We start from the raw sequence: 19,333 nt of genomic DNA on the forward strand, positions 1-19,333 counted from the left end.
CATCCCCTCTGGAATCCACCTGGATTACTTAGCAACCTCCCAAGGGGATCCCGTGTCTACAGTCTCTCTATTTTCCTTTCGATAACCCAGAAACAACAATCAAATCACGTCGCTAGAGTTGGATGAAGGGGCTGTCCAACTACCCACTTGGGTAAAGGAGCTGTCCAACTACCCAGTTGGATAAAGGGGCTGTCCAGCTACCCAGTTGAGTAAAGGGGCTGTCCGGCTACCCAGGGCAATCTATAAGGGAGTAACAAGACTGCTAGAGATCTCACAAGATGTAGAAAATAGTACTCACCGGTAATTCTTCTTAGGGAGAATATTATATGTGTTTGGAAGGATGGGGGCAAGATCCTACACATTTGTCTCTCTCCCTCTCCCTCCTTCTTTCTCCCTCCTCCCTCCCCTCCCTTAAAGGAGATTTCTGAAGTACCTTCAAGGAGATTGGATCTAGTTGGCTGGAGGGCTTTTATTTTGCTCTGTGGGACATACAAATTTGGGAACCGAGCCTAATTACCTGGGGCAACAGGAAGGGAGATAGTTACCACTGATCCTCTTTCTCTATTTTTCTCAGAGAAGGAGCTCCAAGTCACAGGTTCTCAAAGTGTGGTCCCTTGACCAGCAGCAACAGCGTCACCTGAGAACTTGTTAGGGATGCAAATTCTAACCAAATTCTAACCCATTCTAACCTTCTGGATCAGAAACTCTGGGGGTAGGGCCTGGTAGCCTCTGTTTTAATAAGCCATCCTGGGGAGTCTCATGGATGCTAAAGCTGGAGAACTACTGCCAAACTTGGAAAAGTATTTAAAGAACATTGATTTGAAGGAAATACATTACTAGCCTGGCCCCAGTACCCATATTTCTTATACTCGTCCTACGTGTCACTGCTTGGTTTAATCCTTTAGCAGCATCCATAGTCCTTAGAATAAATTCATAAATCTTAAGGCAGCCTTTAAAGAAGCCTGCCTACTACCCCAGCGATAACAATAGTAATAAAAATAGCCAACGTGCATTCATTCCACAAATATTTATTGAATACCTACTCGACGTAGGGGTTATTCTAGAGTCTAGACCCTTGAATTACAGTTGTGAGCCATACAGAACAAGTTCCTGCTCTCGTGAAGTTCAAGACCAGAGGAGGAAACAGATGAGCACTGAAATAAATGAAAAATGATGAGTGAAGTGCTGTGTGGAAGATTGCAGTCAGATGATGGCTACTGTAGACTGGCCATGAGGGAAGGCCTCACTGAGAAACACTTTGAATGGGAGCAGAGCAGCAGTGAGTATCAGAAATGCTAGAACTCCAGGTCGAGGGAGGTCGTCAGTGCCAAGGCCCAAAGCAAGAGCACGGTCTGTGTGATTAAGGAGCAGAGGAGGCCCGTGGGACGGGAGTAAGAATTTGAAGAAGTCGTAGGAGGGTGAGGACAGGGAGATAATAAGCAGGGACCAGATCTTTGTAAGCCAGGGTAGGAGTTTGGGTTTTTTTTAATTGAGGTATAATTCACATACAATAACGTTCACCCTTTTAAATGTGCAATTCAGGGGTTTTGAGTATATTTACAAGGTTGTGCAACCATCACCTCTATTTCCAGAGGATAATCGTCACTCTAGAAGGAAACCCCACACTCATTAAGAATTTGGCTTTTAAGTGTGATAGCAGGCCCCTGGAAGATTTTAGCAGGGGAGACGTTTTCTGACCGTTCGGGCAGCTCTGAGGAAAATGGATTCTAGGTAGGCAGAGGTGGAAGCAGAGGGACTGGGAGATCTTTTGCTATATTTCAAGCAAGAGACAGTGGTTTGGATTAGGGTGGTGGCAGCAGAAATGGAACAAGGTGCATGGGCTCCGGATGTTTTGCAGGTGGACCCGGCTTAACGCCGATGCATTACTTCTTAAATGATCTGTGATGGAGAACCAATTTGTTAAATTTCCAACCTGTCACAGATTAAAACTTTTGCAAAATACCACCTCCCAATTATAAACAGAGACTCTGTTTTCAGGGAACGTGGTCAGGAGGGGCATATGAGAGGCTTTTGGTCTCTGGCAATTCCTCTGTCAGCTTCCTGGATTGATTCAGACTCTTTTTTTGGAAAAGTTCTATATTTTTCTAAAAGAAAAAAAATTAAAAACCCACAAAACTTGGAAAGAGGTCATGAGCAGCACTCTTATAAATGGTGAAGATTGTTAAAACCCCAGATGGCCAAAACCTGCTCTGTGTGGATGTCTCTGTTTCCCCTGGTCAGGTTTATATTCCTTCCTGTGCTCCTACAGCACTGAGCGTGTGCCTCTGTAGGGCACTGCGGCACTGTCTGTACTGGCTCATCCACAGCCATCTGTCTGTCCTGCTAGGACCACGGTGGGGGCTCTTCAGGTCTTATTCCCTCTGAACTAATCCTCACCTGGGGCTGTCGTAAATGTATTATCACATAGCGGGGATGACTACATAAATTAAGAATATATTCACATCATGGAATACTACATAGTTATAAAAATGATAAGCATGTAATATGCCCTGTATATAAAAAACCAAGAATGTAGTTCCAAAATAATTGAATACCGATCACTATGCACAAACACTTTTTGTAAATGAAAGAAATGAAGGAACACTAGGTGAGGGTGGTTTTCCCTATAGGGCTGCTCCAAAGAAGCCTGCTTTATCATTAAACTCCACAAAACACCATTTTTTAAAATGTTTATTTGTTTTTGAGAGAGAGAGAGAGAGAGAGAGAGAGAAAGAAAGAGAACACGAGTGGGGGAGGGGCAGAGAGAGGGGGAGACATTGAATCCGAAGCAGGCTCCGAGCTGTCAGCACAGAGCCCGACGTGGGGCTTGAACCCATGAACCGTGGGATCATGACCTGAGCCAAAGTCAGACGCTCAACCGACTGAGCCACCCAGGCACCCCCACAAAGCACCGTTTTTACATACTACTTAATTCTCAACTTTCAGTAGACTAAAAAGTTAAATCACATTTTTAATCTGAAACTAAAGTTGAATCAATATTCTTTAACACATAAAAGGCTAAAAACTAGATGTCAGGTTAGTTCTAGCAACAGCAGAGACTTTGACCCAGAACATTTGTATACTAGTTTATTCCTGTCTTTATCTTATTTTCCTTAACCATTTTCCTATTTTAAAAGTCTAACAGATGCATACGTATATATGGCCCAGGTTGCAAGACCCCAGGCCTCACTCTGTGCTCTTCCCTGCTTTAGTTTTCTCCTTACCATCTTTTCCTACTTGACAGACTGTAGATCCCATTTGTTTGTTTTGTTTGTCCTCTCTTTTCACGGGACATAAAACTCCTCGGGAACAAGCGTATTTTCCTGTTTTGTTCATTGCTGTGTGCCCACAGCCTCGAATAGTGCTGGGTTTTAGTTCTCGATAAATTTCTGTTGAATTAATGAATGAATTGTAAATAAATATGTGTGTGTATTTATATACATATATAGGTGCGATTTTCTTCAACTCAATAATTTACTCAAGATATTTGGTCAGCTACCGGGTACTGGACATTGGGGTGGAGTGATAAGCAAATGGGCAAGGTCCCTTCCCTTAATTATTTCCAGTGGCAGGTCCTGGTGACAGGAGGGTAGACAAGGGAGCTGTTCTAATGAGGAAAATGGGTCCAGGAAGGTCTCCCTGAGGAAGTGATTTAAAAGAGCAGATGCTGGGGCGCCCGGGTGGCTCAGTCGGTTGAATGTCCGACTTCAGCTCAGGTCATGATCTCACAGCTCGTGAGTTCGAGCCCCGTGTCGCGCGCTGTGCTGACAGTTCAGAGCCTGGAGCCTGCTTCCGATTCTGGGTCTCCCTCCCTCTCTCTCTGTCTTCTCCCGCTCATGCTGTCTCCCTCTGTCTCTCAAAAATAAACAAACATTAAAAAAAAAAACGTAAAAGAGCAGATGCTAATCCTGTGAGGGGAGCGAGGGGTAGAAGGATGCCGTGTCTGCAAGCCTGGTGGTGAGTTGACAAATAGGACGCATACTTCTTAGAAAGACTTAATCTATTTAGAAGCTTAAGATATCATTAGATAATTGGCTAAATGCTTTCTCCACACGTGGGCACAGAGAATCGTTGATATTTTCAGATTGATCATCTTGTGGCAGAAACGACGTTCTCAACTGAGTCTTACCTTGTCTTTGAAATACGATGTTTTCGGCCCTTTTGTCTACTTTGCGAAATCAGTACATACTCCTTACTGAAGCTTTCTTTTCCAAAATACAGATTTGTTGAAGAGGGACATATTCCTTACATAAATGCTTTTCAGCATTTTCCAGAAGAGATGAAATTATATGGGCGTGACAAAGGAATCTTTGCTATAGAGGCAAGTTATTTTCTTTTTTTACTTGGTGGTCACTAATAAGACACAAAAACAGTATGGTGATTTGTATTCCTCTCCTGACTTACTATTTGGTGTCGGGAGTTTTTTAAAAAGTGGCATCTAGTTTTTGTTCTGCCCGTTTGTCATAATTTATTTTCCTCACGTGGTTTCTTCTAATCCTTTAGGGTATCCTGAAAAGACAGCTATAGTGTGAGGTGTGCATACTGCCAATGGGTATATTGTTAAGACTGAAGTTTACAAGTGTTATGTAGAGACCTTTAGGTAATCTCAAGTTAAAAAAATGTTTTTTGTTATTTGCATACTATGTTGCTTTTGAGAAAAAGAGAAGAAAGTTATTATCTTGTTTCAAGAGGTGCAATTTTCAGTCCTATGCTTATTAGTCTTTTTCTAGATCCGTCTTCAGATGTCTCCGGTGGAAGGGCTTCTGTCCCTTTAATTAGCAGTCTTTATCACTGTTTATAGTGCTCAGATTATCTTCTCTTTGTTCTTCATCAGAAGGTTTGCAGGATCCTAACTATAACTATTATCCTCTGTTTACCCGCTTAAGGAATGATTGTTATAGCCTTCCCAACCTTCACCACCTTACATCGTCTGTGGTTTCGTTCAAGAGACATTTGTGATCCTTACTAAACCCCTGCATAAGTCTGGTTCACTGTCATCCCAATTTTACATCTCAGCAAACAGCTCGGGGAGACAGAACGAATGCCAAGGCCATACAGTCGGCAGTCTCCGGCTTGGAGCTACCGAACTTGCAGCCTCTTCCTCACTGTGTCATCTTGGGCTCTGTTCGCCTGCCGCTCTGCCCTCCTTTTTACGCTGGTTCTTCAAAACACTGAAGTAGGTGCTATGAAAACACAATTATATAAAGTACTGATTTTGAAGCGTTGAGCCAGAAGTGACTGGATGATTGGAAATGCAGATAAACAAGCTTGCACAAGACCGTAACATTTTACATCTGCATTGAATTTAGAATATTGGTCACTACGAGTGATCTGCAGGGAACATTAGAGTTTTAAACCAGAAATGGCTCCACTTTCAGAACCAGTTGTGCAGGAGCAGGTCCTGTAGATTTAAAGAGAGGAAGCAAGTTTGGAGGCGGGTTCCCGTGCTGCCTGTGTGTCGTCACCGTTTATTCCATCTCCGGGAGAGAGGAGACGAGTCCCTCGTGCACTTGGACTTGCGGTGGTGTGCGTCCACGGGCAGCACAAGGAAGGAGGGTTTGGTTGCAGCCAGCACTGAACCTGGAAGAGACAAAGAAGAAATAATAATAGTGGTAGCACTTATTATGTACCAGGCCCCGTTTTACATATTTTATGAACTCCTTGATTATTCAGGCCAATCCTGTGAAGTACATATTATTATTACCCTGATTTTACAGATGAGGAAACTGAGGCACAGAGCTATTAGGCAACTTGCCTGGCACTCTCACTCTGACCGTAGTCCAGCATGGCCAAGGCAGCCTTAGTTTGGAGCGAGACAAATGTGGGACGCCGCCACGCAGGGAGCACTGGATGAGAAGCGGGGACAGGAAGTGGAAGTAGGTCATCGAGGCAGCGAAGAAGCTCCGGACTGGTTACCAAAACCGAGAGGTGGCCCTGTGGTGGAGATGGCACCCGAAACCGGAAGGCAGGGGATAGGGGGTCTGACGGGAGGATGATCTGGGCTGGAAGTGCCCGTGTGGGTCACGTGTCCTGGCACGAAGCACAGGCTGGCCGGCCAGAGTGGCCTTCCTGACAGATGGATCTTTATGAAAAGGCACGTTAGTCTGTTTCTCCGATTGGGCAGGGTTGTGATCACGTATTTTTATTTTTAATTTAAACAAATTTTAAATTTGAGTACAGTTGACGTACGGTGTGACATTAGTGTCAGGTATGCAGCGTGGTGATTCGGCACGTCTGTCCATTTCGCGGTGCTCACCGCAAGCGTAGCCGCCGTCTGTCACCATACGGCGCTATCACATTTTTTCCTTAACGTTTATTTTTGAGAGAGACAGAGACAGAGCTTGAGCGGGGGAGGGGCAGAGAGAGAGGGAGACACAGAACCCGAAGCAGGCTCCAGGCTCGAGCTGTCAGCACAGAGCCCCATGCGGGGCTCGAACTCACGGACCGTGAGGCCATGACCTGAGCCGAAGTCAGAGGCCCAACCGACTGAGCCATCCGGGCGCCCCGTTACAGCACCATTACAATATCACCGGCTGTAGTCCCTATGCTGTACGTTTTCTTCCTGTGACTTATTCATTCCGTGACTGGAGGGTTGTGGTAATTTATTTAGAGGACTGGGGACAAGAGGACACATCCTGTTTTTCCAGTCCGCACTCCGGACCCCAGCTAATTTGCCAGAGGTGTGGTGGAGCGACTGAACTTGAGTAAAGTCAGGGAGATATTTACAAAGTAGAAGATGTTCCTACCACCTTAGGAGCCCTGTTTGTCTCAAGTTTTTGGTTTCAGAACTAGCCTGCACTCAAGGTTGATGGGTTTTTCATCTTTTGTTGTTGTTGTTGTTGTTGTTAACGTTTATTTATTTTTGAGAGAGAGAGAACACAAGCAGGGGAGGGGCAGAGAGGGAGGGAGACAGAATCCGAGCTGTCAGCACAGAGCCCAGCGTGGGACTCGAACCCACGAACCTCAGGTCATGATCTCACAGTTCGTGGGTTTGAGCCCCGTGTCAGGCTCTGAGCTGTCAGAGCCTGCTTTGGATTCTGTGTCTCTGTGCCCCTCTCCTGCTTGTTCTCTCTGTCTCTCACTCAAAAGTAAATAAATAAACATCAAAAAAATAATTGATTTGAAAATCTGTATAATTCGTTAATTAGTAATTTCAAATTTAACTGCTAAAAAATTGTTCATGGTTAGTTATCTGAGCCTCGTTCAAGTGTTCCCTGAAAGGAAAAGACATTTAGCTCGGTAATTCTCAGTCTGTGTCTTTATATTTGTGTGGTTTTTCTAGAGGGACCAATGGAACTCAGCATTTTTGCATTAATCGCCCCAGTGTAGTCTTGGGTAATAAAAAATTGTCTCTCTCTTTCCCTCCCTTCTTTCCACCTACCCCCCGCTTCTCCCCTCCTTCCCCTTCCTCTCCCTTTCTGTCTCGTCTTCCTTAATCTTCAGTATGTTCTGTGTCTTACATCCTAACTGACTGGGCTTTAACCTGATTTCTCAGAACCATTCACCACTCAAGTTATATCGATAATGTTGCTTGGTTGAGGTTATTTGTACTTTTTGCTAGTGCCTAAAATTATTTACTTGTATTTAACTCCCTAACCACATCGTAAGCTTCTTAGAAATAGACACTGGGATCTATTATATGGATCATGAAATATTAAAACTGGAGGGAAATTTATAGATCACTGAGTCCACTTTTCTTAGTTTTTCAATAAGGAAACAGGCCTAAGAAAAGATGTGATTTGGGAAGAAGTAAACACCTACTTCATTAGGGTTTTCGTGAGGATTATTTGACATAATATATTCAAGGTGCAGGTGAATCACAGACGTCGAAATGGACACACCTTCTAGGTCTCAGGATGGAAAAGCTTTTCCTCTGAGGAGAAGATGAAGAGTTATCCTCACGCTACTGGGCGGGAAAAAACGTATCATTTTTGGAAATTAAAATTTTCCTCTTAAAACTCTGTTAGAAATAAATAAAACAAAACCCACTTTGAATATGCACATTTCTACGTTTTCTGAAAGGAGGTGCCAGGAAGTTCATGGATATGATTCTTGCTTTTCAGTATAGTGTTTTCTAATTTTGGTTACCATAAATGCAGCTTCTTGCAGAGGATATTGCTTCCTGGGCTGAGTTTATATGCTTGGGAGTGGTGGCTAACCAGTAATTTCCTTTTGAGTTTAGAAATTTGGTTTCACTTTATACTCACAGAGACACTCAAACTTCACTCCATAAAAAATAATTATTTTGAAAAATATATACCTTGTCCTTTCGAATAGTAATAGATCCCCTTGTTGCCAAATGTGTAAATGACTGCAAGAGTGACATAGGGCACACAATGAAGAAACTGCTGTTGTCGTAGCCAGTGTGGCTTACGTTTCCCAGAAGACCGGCTTAAGCCTTTAGCTAAGAGTGGCTTTGCCCTCATAGGCAGTGGAGGAAGGATTGCCTGCGACTGTTAGAGCCACGTTTATATCTGCTGGTGATTCGGGTTTTCAGCCTGAAATATTATGTTCTCACTATTGTATCAAATCTAGACTGTTCTCTGCACCCCCTAAGTTTTTATAATTTGAGACTTAATAAATATTTTGTAAATTAAGAAGCAAAATGAGGGGCTCCTGGGTGGCTCACTTGGTTAAGGGTCTAACTTAAGGCTCAGGTCATGATCTCACGGTTCGTGGGTTCGAGCCCCATGTCCGACTCTGTGCTGACAGCTCAGAGCCCGGAGCCCGCTTCGGATTCTGTGTCTCCCTATCTCTCTTCCCCATCCCCCACTCGCTTCTGTCTCTCTCTCAAAAAATAAACATTAAAAAAATTTTTTTAAAAGAAGCAAAATGAGTTAATGTTTACTTGCATGTTTTACTTTTACTCTGAGACTAATTTTTGCTCATCCTATCAGTTACCGTGAGAGGCGTATTTAAATCTAAAACCACGATGACCACCTTTTCTTTCATGTTCTATCAGTTTTTGCTTCAAGTATTTTGGAGCTCAGGTACTAGGTGCATAACAACTAGGATATTTTGCCTTGACGAATTGACTCTTTTCACTATGTAACGTCCTTTCTCCCACCCCTCCCACTCCTGATAATAATTGCTTTCATATCTACCTTGTTCAGTGTTAATATAGCCAGTTCAATTTTTAAAAAAAATTATTTGCCTAATATATCTTAAACAAATTTTTTAACCTCTCTACATCTTTATTTTTAAAGTGGCTTCTGGGGCACCTGGGTGGCTCAGTCAGTTAAGCACCCGACTTCGGCTCAGGTCATGATCTTGCGTGGTTTGTGGGTTTGAGCCCTGTGTCAGTCTCTGCGCTGACATCTCGGAGCCTGGAGCCTGCTTTGGATTCTGTCTCTCCCTGTCTCTCTACCCCTGCCCTGCTCACGCTCTGTCTCTCTCTCTCTCTCAGAAATGAATATTAAAAACAAACAAACAAACAAACAAACAAAAATAAATAAAGTGGCTTCTTGGGGAGTGCCTGGATGGGTCACTTGGTTGGGCATCCAGCTCTTTATCCAGGCTCAGGTCATGATCACACAGTTGTGGGATTGAGCCCTACATCTGGCTCTGTGCTGAGCCTGGAGCCAGGTTAGGAGTCTCTCCCTCCCTCTTCTGCTGCCCCTCCCCTGCTTGTGCGCACTCTCTCTCTCTCTCTCTCTCTCCCTCCCGTGCACGCTCATGCCTGCTGGCGCTTTAAAAAAAAAAAGTTAAAGTGGCTTCCCGGTAGACAGTATGTGGTGGTCTTGATTCTTTTTATGTAGTCTGATATTCTCTGCCTTATAATTACATGTTTTTAAAATAACTCTATGTTTAGACCGTTGACATTTAATGTAATTGTAAATATGATTGGGTTTAAATCTACTATCTTGCTGTTATTTGTCCCAGCTAGTTTTTATTTTTTTCCTTGTTCTCCTGCCTTCTTTGAACTGACTTTTTTTTTTTTTTTTTTTTTTTTATGATTCTATTCTCCACCATCAGTGTATTAACTGTAGCTCTGTGGGCTCTGTATGTGTGAGATTGTTCTAGAACTCCTAATACTCATCTTCAGCTTCTCACAGTCCACCTCAAGGACGAGTGCACCGCTACATGTGTTGAACTTCCCTGCTCCCATTCTCTGGTGTCCAGCGTACTTTCTTATTTTAAGTTCATTTATTTATTTTGAGAGAGAGCGAGCGCTGGAGGGGCAGAGAGAGAGAGAGGGAGAGAGAGGATCCCAAGCAGGCTCTGCACTGTCAGCACAGAGCCTGACGCAGGGCTCGATCCCATGAACCGTGACCTGAGCCAAAACCAAGAGTGGGTTGCTTAACCAGCTGAGACCCCCCAGGCGCCCCCGTGTTTTCATTTCCTGTGCGTGTATACCCAGAAATGGAATTGACGGATCATATGGTAGTTATAGTTTTAGCTTTTCGAGGAACCTCCGTGCTGTTTTTCTTAGTGGCTGCACCAAATTACCTTCCCACCAACAGTGCACAAGTGTTCCCTTTTCTTCCACAATCTCGCCAACATTTGTTACCTCGTCTTTTTGATAGTAACCATTCTAACAGGTGTGAGGTGACGTCTCCTTGTGGTTGTAGTTTGTATTAGTTTTAGTTTGATGATTAGTGATGTTGAGCACCTGTTCATGTACCTGGTGTTCACTGGTATATCTTCTTTGGAAAAATGTCTATTCAGTTCCTCTGCTCCCTTTTTAATCAGATTTTTTTGTTTATGCTATGAAAGTATGTGAGTTCTTTATGGTTTTTTTGGATATTAACCCCTCATCAGATACAGGATTTGCAAATATTTTTTCCCCATTCCATAGCTTGCCTTTTCACTTTGTTGGTGGTTACCTTTGTTGTGTAGAAGCTTCTTAGTTTAATGTAGTCCTACTTGTTTATTTTTGCACCTTTTTTTTTTTTTTTTTTGGAGGGGTTTGTCAAACCCAAAAAATCATTGCCAAGATTGAAGTCAAAGAGCTTACCCCTTATGTTTTCTTCTAGGAGTTTCATGATTTCAGGTCTTAAATTTAAGTCTTTCATCCATTTTGAGTTGAGTTTTGTGTATGGCGTTAAATAGTGGTCCAGTTTCCTTCTTTTGCATGTGGCTTTCCAATTTTCCCAGCACCATTTATTGAAGACACTGTCCTTTCCCCATAGATATTCTTGGTCCTTTGTTGTAAATTAATTGACCGTATATGCACGGGTTTATTTCTGGGCCCTCTATTCTGTTCCTTTGATGTGTGTGTCTGTCTTTATGCCAATACCGTACTGTTTTGATTACTATAGTTTTGTTACATAGTTTGAAATCAGAACGCGTGATGCCTTCAGCTTTGTTCTTATTTCTAAAGATTGTTTTTGCCTATTTGGGATCTTGTGTGGTTCCATACAAATTTTAGGATTGTTTTTTTCTATTTCAGTGAAAAATGACATTGGAATTTTGATACGAATTGCATTAAATCTGTAGATTGCTTTGGGTATATGGACATTTTGACGGTAGTGATCCTTCTACCCCACTTGCACAGAATATCTTTCCATTTACTTGTGTCTTCAATTTCTTTCATCAGTGTCTTATAGTTTTCAGTGTACAGAACTCGTTTCTTTCTGATGGTTTTCTGTTAGTGTATAGAAGCACAACTGTTTTTCATATATTGATTTTGTATCCTGCAATTTACTGAATTTCTTTACTCGTTCTAATAGTTTTTTGGTGGAAGCTTTAGGGTTTTCTATATATAGTACCATGTCGTCTGCAAATAGAGGTGGCTTTACTTCTTCCTTTCTGATCTGATGCAATTTCTTTCTTTTTCCTGCCTAATTGTTTTAGCTAGGACTTCTAATATAATGTGAAATAGAAGTGGTGAGAGCGGGCATCCTTGTCTTGTTCCTGATCTTAGAGGAAAAGGTTTTAGCTTTTCATCGTTGAGTATGCCGTTAGCTGTGGGTTTGTCATATATAGGCCTGCCTGATTTCTGATTCTTGTCTTTTCTATTCTTTATGTAATGTGTCTTTTTTCCTCTAGCTGCTTTTTAAGATTTTCTTTTTATCACTTTTTTTCATCAGTTGGATTACGATGTGCCTTGGCGTGGTTTTCTTTATGTTTCTTATGCTTGAGGTTCATTGACCTTAGATCTGTGGGTGTATAGTTTGCATCAAATTTGGAATTTTTTCCTTCATTATTTCTTTACATATTTTTTTCTGCCCTCCCCTTGATTTTTTTCTTGGATGCCAGTTCCATGTTAGACCACTTAATATTGTCCACAGCTCACCAAGGCTTCTGGCTCTTGGTCTATTTGTTTGTTTGGTTTTTATATCTTCTTTCCCAGTGTGTTTGTTTTGGATATGGTCATGTCTCCAAGTTCCCTGATCTTTACTTCTTGAATGTCTAATCTGCTGTTAAACCCAATGAGTGTGGCTCTGATTTCAGAACCTTCTTATTTTCATTTCTAGAAATTTCACTTTAGTTTTGTTTTTTCCATTTCCCTTGTTATGCTTGTTTTCTTTTACGTCCTTGAGTATATCGCCAGTATTTATAGTAGATATTTTAAGGTTCTTGTCTACTTATTCTATTGTCTCTGTTATTGCTGGGTCTGTTTCTATTGATTGGTTTGTCTCTTGATTATCTGTCATATTTTCCTTCTTTTCATGCCTGGTAACTTTTGACTGGATGCAGACATTGTGAATTTTATGTTGTTGAATACTGGATCTTTGTTTTGGTGTATAATTAGGTAATTTAGAGATCAGTTTGATCCTTTAGAAGCTTGTTTTTAAGCTTTTCCATTGCTGGTCTAAGGCCTTTATTCTGGGACTAACCTAACCCTGCTACTATGGTATACTCCCTCAGAAAGTTCTATCCAATACTCCCAGTATTATGAAGTCTTCCTACTGCAGCTGGTGCCTTGTATGAGCTCTGGGAATTATTTGGATTCATTGGAAAAAATCCAGTGATTTCTCCCCCGACACCCTTCCATCCCCGCCCCACCGGCCTTGGGTTTTTCCTCACACATGCATGAATCAGCACTCAGCCAAAGACTTGAGAGGACCTCTTTGCAGATCTCCAGAGTTCTCTCTGTGTGTGGTTTTATCCTCGCTGGTACTCTGCCTGCAGATTATCGCCACCTCAGCTTTCGGGATCACCAGTCTCTGTCTCCTCAACTCAGCAAGACCGCAGGGCTCTGTCTCACTCCCCACTCCCTGCACCACAGCTTGGAGACCGCCTCCAGGCAGTGAACCGGGCCTTTCACTTCTCTTCTTTCAGGGATTATAGTCCTATGCTTCTTGTGTCCATTGCCTGAAACTGTTATTTCATGGATTTTTCTACTTCCGTGTTTATGGTGGAAAGTCAATTCCCATTGTATTTAATCCTTGGTGAGGGGAAATGGAAGTATGCCAGATACTAATCTGTAGACATTTACAAGTAGACTCAGTAGTCAAATGTGTTTTAGATGAGCGTTACCTAAAAAAATTCTTACTTGAATGTCTAAAGTATCTTACTGCTCATTCATTCTTGGATTTTTAAATAAAATTATAATTTCTATTCATGAATGTTATGACTAGTATGATCTTTGTTTAAAAATTTTCACCCAGCTGGACTGTGTTATTGGAAGGTCACGGTTATAGGCTTTTGTTGACACAAAATACTTGCCCTAGAAATAATCTCTTTTGTTGACTGTTTTTAAGTTACTCTTGAGTGAGGGGACGGGGTAAGATAGGGGAGTAATTTCTTAGAGATTTTGGTGGAAAGTGTAAACATAAAAATAATATGAGATTATGTCTTGGTAGCAATAACCATTGTACTTTGCCTTTTTTGCTCATATTGAGAACATTTTTTTGGAAAACTTTTTATTTTGGAAGAATTTTAGATTTACAGAAAAGTTGCAAAAACAAAAATAGTACAAAGAACACCCATGGATCCTCAACTTCTGTTAACATTTTATCCCACTTGTTTTATCATTTGTGCTGTTCTCACTGTCTGTCTAGCTACCTATCTATGCAATTTTATATCTGAATCATTGAGGGTAAGTTATATCTATCATGGCCCATTACCCCTAAATATTTTAGTGTATATTTTCTAAGAAGAGAGATATTCTTTTACATAACTACAATTTAGTTAACTCTTCATTTTTCTAAGAACTGAACCAGACAATATGTCACGGTTTATTTATTTGTTTTTATTTTTTATTTGTTTTTAATTTTTTTAATGTTTATTTATATTAAAGAGAGACAGAGTGTGAGCAGGGGAAGGGTAGAGAGACAGAGACAGAATGTGAAGCAAGCTGCAGGCTCCAAGCTGTCAGCACAGAGCCTGACGCGAGGCTCGAACTCTTAAGCAGTGAGATCATGACCTGAGCCGAAGTCTGATGTTTCACTGACTGAGCCACCCACCCAGTGGGTTTAAATAAAGAACCCACTAGTTCTTTATTTAAAAAAAAATTTTTTTAATGTTTATTTATTTGTTTATTTTTAAGCAAGAGAGAGCAAGCATGAAAGGGGGAGGGGCAGAGAGCGAGGTTGAGAGAGAGAATCCCAAGCGGGCTCCGTGCTGTCAGCACAGAACCTGATGTGGGGCTCAATCCCACAGCATAATCACGACCTGAGCCAAAATCAAGAAACGCTTAACCAACTAAGCCACCCAAGCACCCTGTACTTGGCTAGTTCTTTATTGATGGAGTTTTGTATTTGGTGATAAAAGGCTAAAGAAGGCAGCTAGGTAATGAAAAAAACAAAGCAAACAAAACTAGAAACAATCTAAATGTCAACAGGAAAATGGATAAAAAGTGACAGTCACACACTGGTATATTAAATAGCTACAGCCACAAGCAACAGGAATGAATGTAAAAAACATTCTATTGAGTATCAAAGGCAAGATTCAGAAAACTACACATAGTGTGATGCCATTTGCACTAAGTCAAAAAGAAGGTAAAATAAATATATTTATTTAAGTATGTTTATGTGTATGATATTACTTTTTTAAAAAGTAAGTTTGAGGGGCGCCTGGGTGGCTCAGTCAGTTAGGCGTCCGACTTCGGCTCAGGTCATGATCTCGCAGTTTGTGGGTTCGAGCCCCGCGTCGTGCTCTGTGCTGACAGCTCGGAGCCTGGAGCCTGCTTCGGATTCTGTGTCTCCCTCTCTCTCTGCCCCTCCCCCACTCGCTCTGTCTCTCTCTCTCTCTCTCTCTCTCTCTCTCTCAAAAATAAATAAAGCTTAAAAAAAATTTAAAAAAAAGTAAGTTTGTGATGAGCAACTTCAGGATACTAGTTATGCCTCTAGAGGGAGGGGAGGCAGTGGAAGGGGAGGGAAGGAATATACTGGTAGATACAACGGTGTTGGTGATTTTCTAGTTCTTAAGTCAGGTGGTGGATTCATGGGTGTTGTTTTTATTATCAGGCTTCAAGATTACAAATATGTTACATGTATTCTTTTGTATTTTTCAGATTTTAAAGGCAGCTGGAGGGTTGTCCAAATAGAATTTCTCAAATAGGAATAAAAGGCAATATGGGATACATGGGTTTGTTTGTATGTGTCCTGCATCCCCGACTATTCTTTGAGCCATATTTAATGCTTCTATTATTTTTTATCCGTAAGACCTAATATAATTCCATATACATGGTAAGGATTCAGTCTTTGTTTATTGATTAAATGATTTGAAATAGCTAAAACCGGGATACGTTTAAATACTTTATTTTCAGGGGATTTCAAATTGATCTGTTGGGGAGTTTTTTCCACCCAAGTAGGAAACTTTCAGATGTATTTATTACATAAAATATGAGGAGGCCATTAAATAGTGGCATTTGGTGAAAAAAAAATAAGAAAGCATTCTACTAATGTTTTAGCAATAAGTGTATGACGGACATAACTTTGATGTATAAACAAGGACATCGAAAATGCCAGTTATGGGTGTGTCAGTATCACTCATGAAAACCAGTGCGTGAGATAAATAATCTTACCAGTTAATTCGTGCTATTCACCAATATACTGAAACCAATAATGAATTACTTTGGTCAGAAAAGACATGTGTGAGGCTACACCGAGGACACTTCTTTTTGGAAAGTCATCCTTCATATTTGCTGTGTGAAACTAGTGACTTACGTGGATTATCTGTGATTTAGTTTGATCCTCGGCCGGTACCCCCGGTACCCAGCATGCTTGGCCCAGGTCTCCCCTCATCGCTAGTTCCCGGGAGAAGAGAAATGGTACCCAGGTTTTACACGTCGGGTGTAAGGTCGGTCTGCTGTAGAAATAATCACATAACCCTTCCAGAATCAAACTGAAATAATTTTGGGATCCTCTACTTTTCAGAATACTGGCTTTTTAACCTTCTTTAGTACACATATGTGAAATTTGAACATTAGCTGCTTTGCAGCAATCAGGAGAATATTTGGAGAACAGACACATCTTAAGAAGGAGGACTCCAACAGGTTTTCCCCTGCTCTCATCCTGGGCCCATAACAGATTGCTATTTTCCATTTACTTGGCGAGCCCTCATTGGTTATCGGTTCATAAATTTGTATTTGTTCGTAAGGCCTGTCTTTGTGCAAGTTGACGACATAATTCTAAAATAGTCCCATCCCCCAGACCAAGACCCTGTTTCACATAAAGTAATGTGTTCACCACAAACTTCCAGACTAGACTTTGAACAGAAAAAAGTCTTTTACGTTAGTACATGGTAGATTTACAACCACTTAGCAGACTAAAAATGCAAAGTGAACCGTTTTGTGAATCATATTACCCGTGGAAATCATTTCAGCCTTCCTCCTTCAATGATATGTTCCTGCGTTTGTCGTTACTTCTGACATTACTTTTATTTCTTATTAGTGTTTCTCTGTAATGGAAAGTCTTGTTTTAAGTTTGGATTAACAGGTGCATGTAGCATTAGCTTTTTCTCGGCTGAATCTTTGCTTCAAAACAACCATAATAAGTAAGGGTGAGGCACTGTACTCTTTTTTTTTTTTTTTTTTTTTTAATAGCGAAGCAGGAAGTTCACCTCTGACAGGGTATTGTAATCAGGTTTATCACCAGAGCCTGCTGTTGGGTAACAGAAACTCTAGCTTGTCCTTACCTGTCTGGAGGCATTGCTTCATGAAGGAAAATAAACTCACTGGAATATTTGTGAAATTTAATAAAATGCTTTCCCAGGCACTTTGTTTTTAGCGCATGCTAGAAGAATTTCTAATAGCTTTGTGGCCTTTTAAAAAACATATTAACCTTGCGATTTCTTATTCTTGTAATTAAGTGAATTTGTATCCCTCTGGAAGCCCTACGTAGCACGATTGCTATACCTTTGAGATGCATCTTCGGCCACATCTGGCAATACGTCGCATTCCCTCTCTCCTGTCCCCTCCTTTTTCAAGAAAAAGGGGGCAGGTTTGGGATGTCTTCAGATGACTGTTTATTTAATTGACGGACAGCTTTTCTTCATTGTACGCTTTGCCTTTGCTCACAAAAGTGCATTCACTGTTCCATGGTATGTTGAAACTTTTCAATGGAAATGGCTTTTGGTTAACAAAGGAAGCATTTTCCTTCGTCCTTCCACGTCTTAGCTTTCTCCAGTAAGTCTTGGCTCCTTCGGCAGCTGTACCTCCACCAGCAACGACAAAAGGTGCGATTGTTCTAGGAGATGGCGTTGGAGATAATGCCAGTGTTTTGTGTGTGGGCTGCCGGGACTGTTTCTTCTTCTGTGTTTGGTTTTGTTTTGTTTTTGTTATTCTAGACAGTTGAGCACACCTTAAAAACAAACCACCACTCCCCAAAAGAGCTTTAAAGACCCTTAAACCTTCAACCTAGGTGACCTCTTTTTCTCCATTAAGTTGTTCCGTTGACCTTTAAGTGGGCCCCTGTGTCCCCATAATGACAAATCTGGCGGAACTCAAACCAGGGGGAACAGAATCCAGAACCCAGAGACGGTCGATGTGGTTTGTTTTCTTTCTCCGAGCCGGAGACTTGGAGCACCTGACTCTTCCTGCCGTCACCCTCCCTGAAGAGCAAAGCTCAGAAGAGGTGAAGGTGCGCGAGTTAAGTTTTAGTGTTTCACACCGTCTCCTTTTGCTGAGTTGTGATTCCCAACTCCAGGTAGATAGGCTTTTCCTCTTTTTTATTTAATAAATTTAGAGATAACCTCCTCCTCCTTTTTCTGCTTCTGCCTCTTCTGCTGTATGTTTGACTTACGTTTCTGGAGCACGGTGCTGATTCAAAGCATTGTTTACTTCTAGAAAAAGTCTCTCAGTTCTCCCGGTGGAATAAGCTAAACTGTAGTCTCTTCCAGGGACACCCTCTCGAGGCAGAGCCCCAAATAATCAGATCGCCGCTTGAACTGGAGCTGGGCCTAGACATACCTGTCTCTGTTATACTGTTTATTCTGCAGAGGACTTGGAGACAGGAGGGTGGTCCATCTTTTCTGCACTGCTTTTCCTTATTTTTCTAGATGTTAAACCCACAGACCGGTTTCTACACAGAGAGTATGTCATACCCGTGTTCTTCTGCTGTGCTCCTTGACAGTGTTTCTAAATCCTCTCAAGAATTAGGCATTTCGTCATCCCTCGCTAGACTCAGCAAGAAGGGATAAGGAGGAAACTGGAAATTCGTTCTGAAGTACATCTCCAGTATTTTGAATGTTGATCAGCAACATTCTGATCTTCTCTCTGAATGAGTAGAAAGAAAAGATGTAATGCGAGTTCAGCCAGACCCACTGAGTGGCACTTTGCCAAGATGATTCATCCTGCCTCCTAGCTGTCTTAACACCCTTTGTGAGACTAGGTCCCCGTTGGTTGGAGGAGGGAAAGGACCGCCCAGAGCTGTCAGACGCTCCTGGAGCGGCTCCAGATGCAGGAGTTCGGGTCTTCCAGCTTCCCCCTAGCTCCGCGCACCCCCTCGCTCTGTAGGCCACAGGTAGCTCTCGGGATTGCTTGTGCAATCTTTGTTAGAAGAAGAATCTGGCGGGTTTCGGTGCAGCCGAAGGGCTCAGGGGAGTGTAAGGAGAACAGGTGTTCTCAGTTTCCCTCACTCCCACTCCTTCCAGAGTCACTGCTGCCACACAGCGTGGACCGAGGCCAGCGGAGGCTTTCTTTTGTTCCTGACCTCCCACGATATCCTGACCGGCCCTGGGATTCGTGGGCGCACTGCTCTTTTCAAGCTTGTGGGGGAACGCCATCCGAGGCACTCTTCCAGGCTGCAGGAAGGATCAGGGTGGAAAACCACTGCATTTTATTATTTGGGGGGGGGGGGGGCGGGGTGCCTAAGAATATCCTGGCGAACTTGTGCAAAGTACAGATTCTTCGGGGTGCCTGGCTGGCTCAGTTGGTGGAGCGTCGTGACTCTTGATCTCGGGGTTGTAGGTTCAAGTTTCATGTTGGGTGCAGATTACTAAA

General features: G+C 42.1%; 1 protein-coding gene across 6 annotated transcripts in view; it reads left to right on the top strand.

Annotated features, from left to right (window-relative positions):
- The window catches only part of TAF1B (TATA-box binding protein associated factor, RNA polymerase I subunit B), a 68,025-nt gene that overhangs the window by 25,293 nt on the left and 23,399 nt on the right, over nt 1-19,333 (top strand). For 5 of the 6 annotated variants that reach the window (XM_078444996.2, XM_078444997.2, XM_078444994.2 and 2 more), the window contains one exon: nt 4,222-4,321. In XM_078444996.2, the coding sequence (XP_078301122.2) occupies nt 4,222-4,321 (100 nt within the window). Of the gene's footprint in view, nt 1-4,221; nt 4,322-17,861; nt 17,973-19,333 lie in introns of those variants that run through there. The other variant, XM_078444998.2, reaches the window with a different exon arrangement.

This window comes from Panthera onca, chromosome A3 (genome assembly GCF_046562875.1).
Source record: "Panthera onca isolate mPanOnc1 chromosome A3, mPanOnc1 haplotype 2, whole genome shotgun sequence".
Lineage (NCBI taxonomy): Eukaryota > Metazoa > Chordata > Mammalia > Carnivora > Felidae > Panthera > Panthera onca.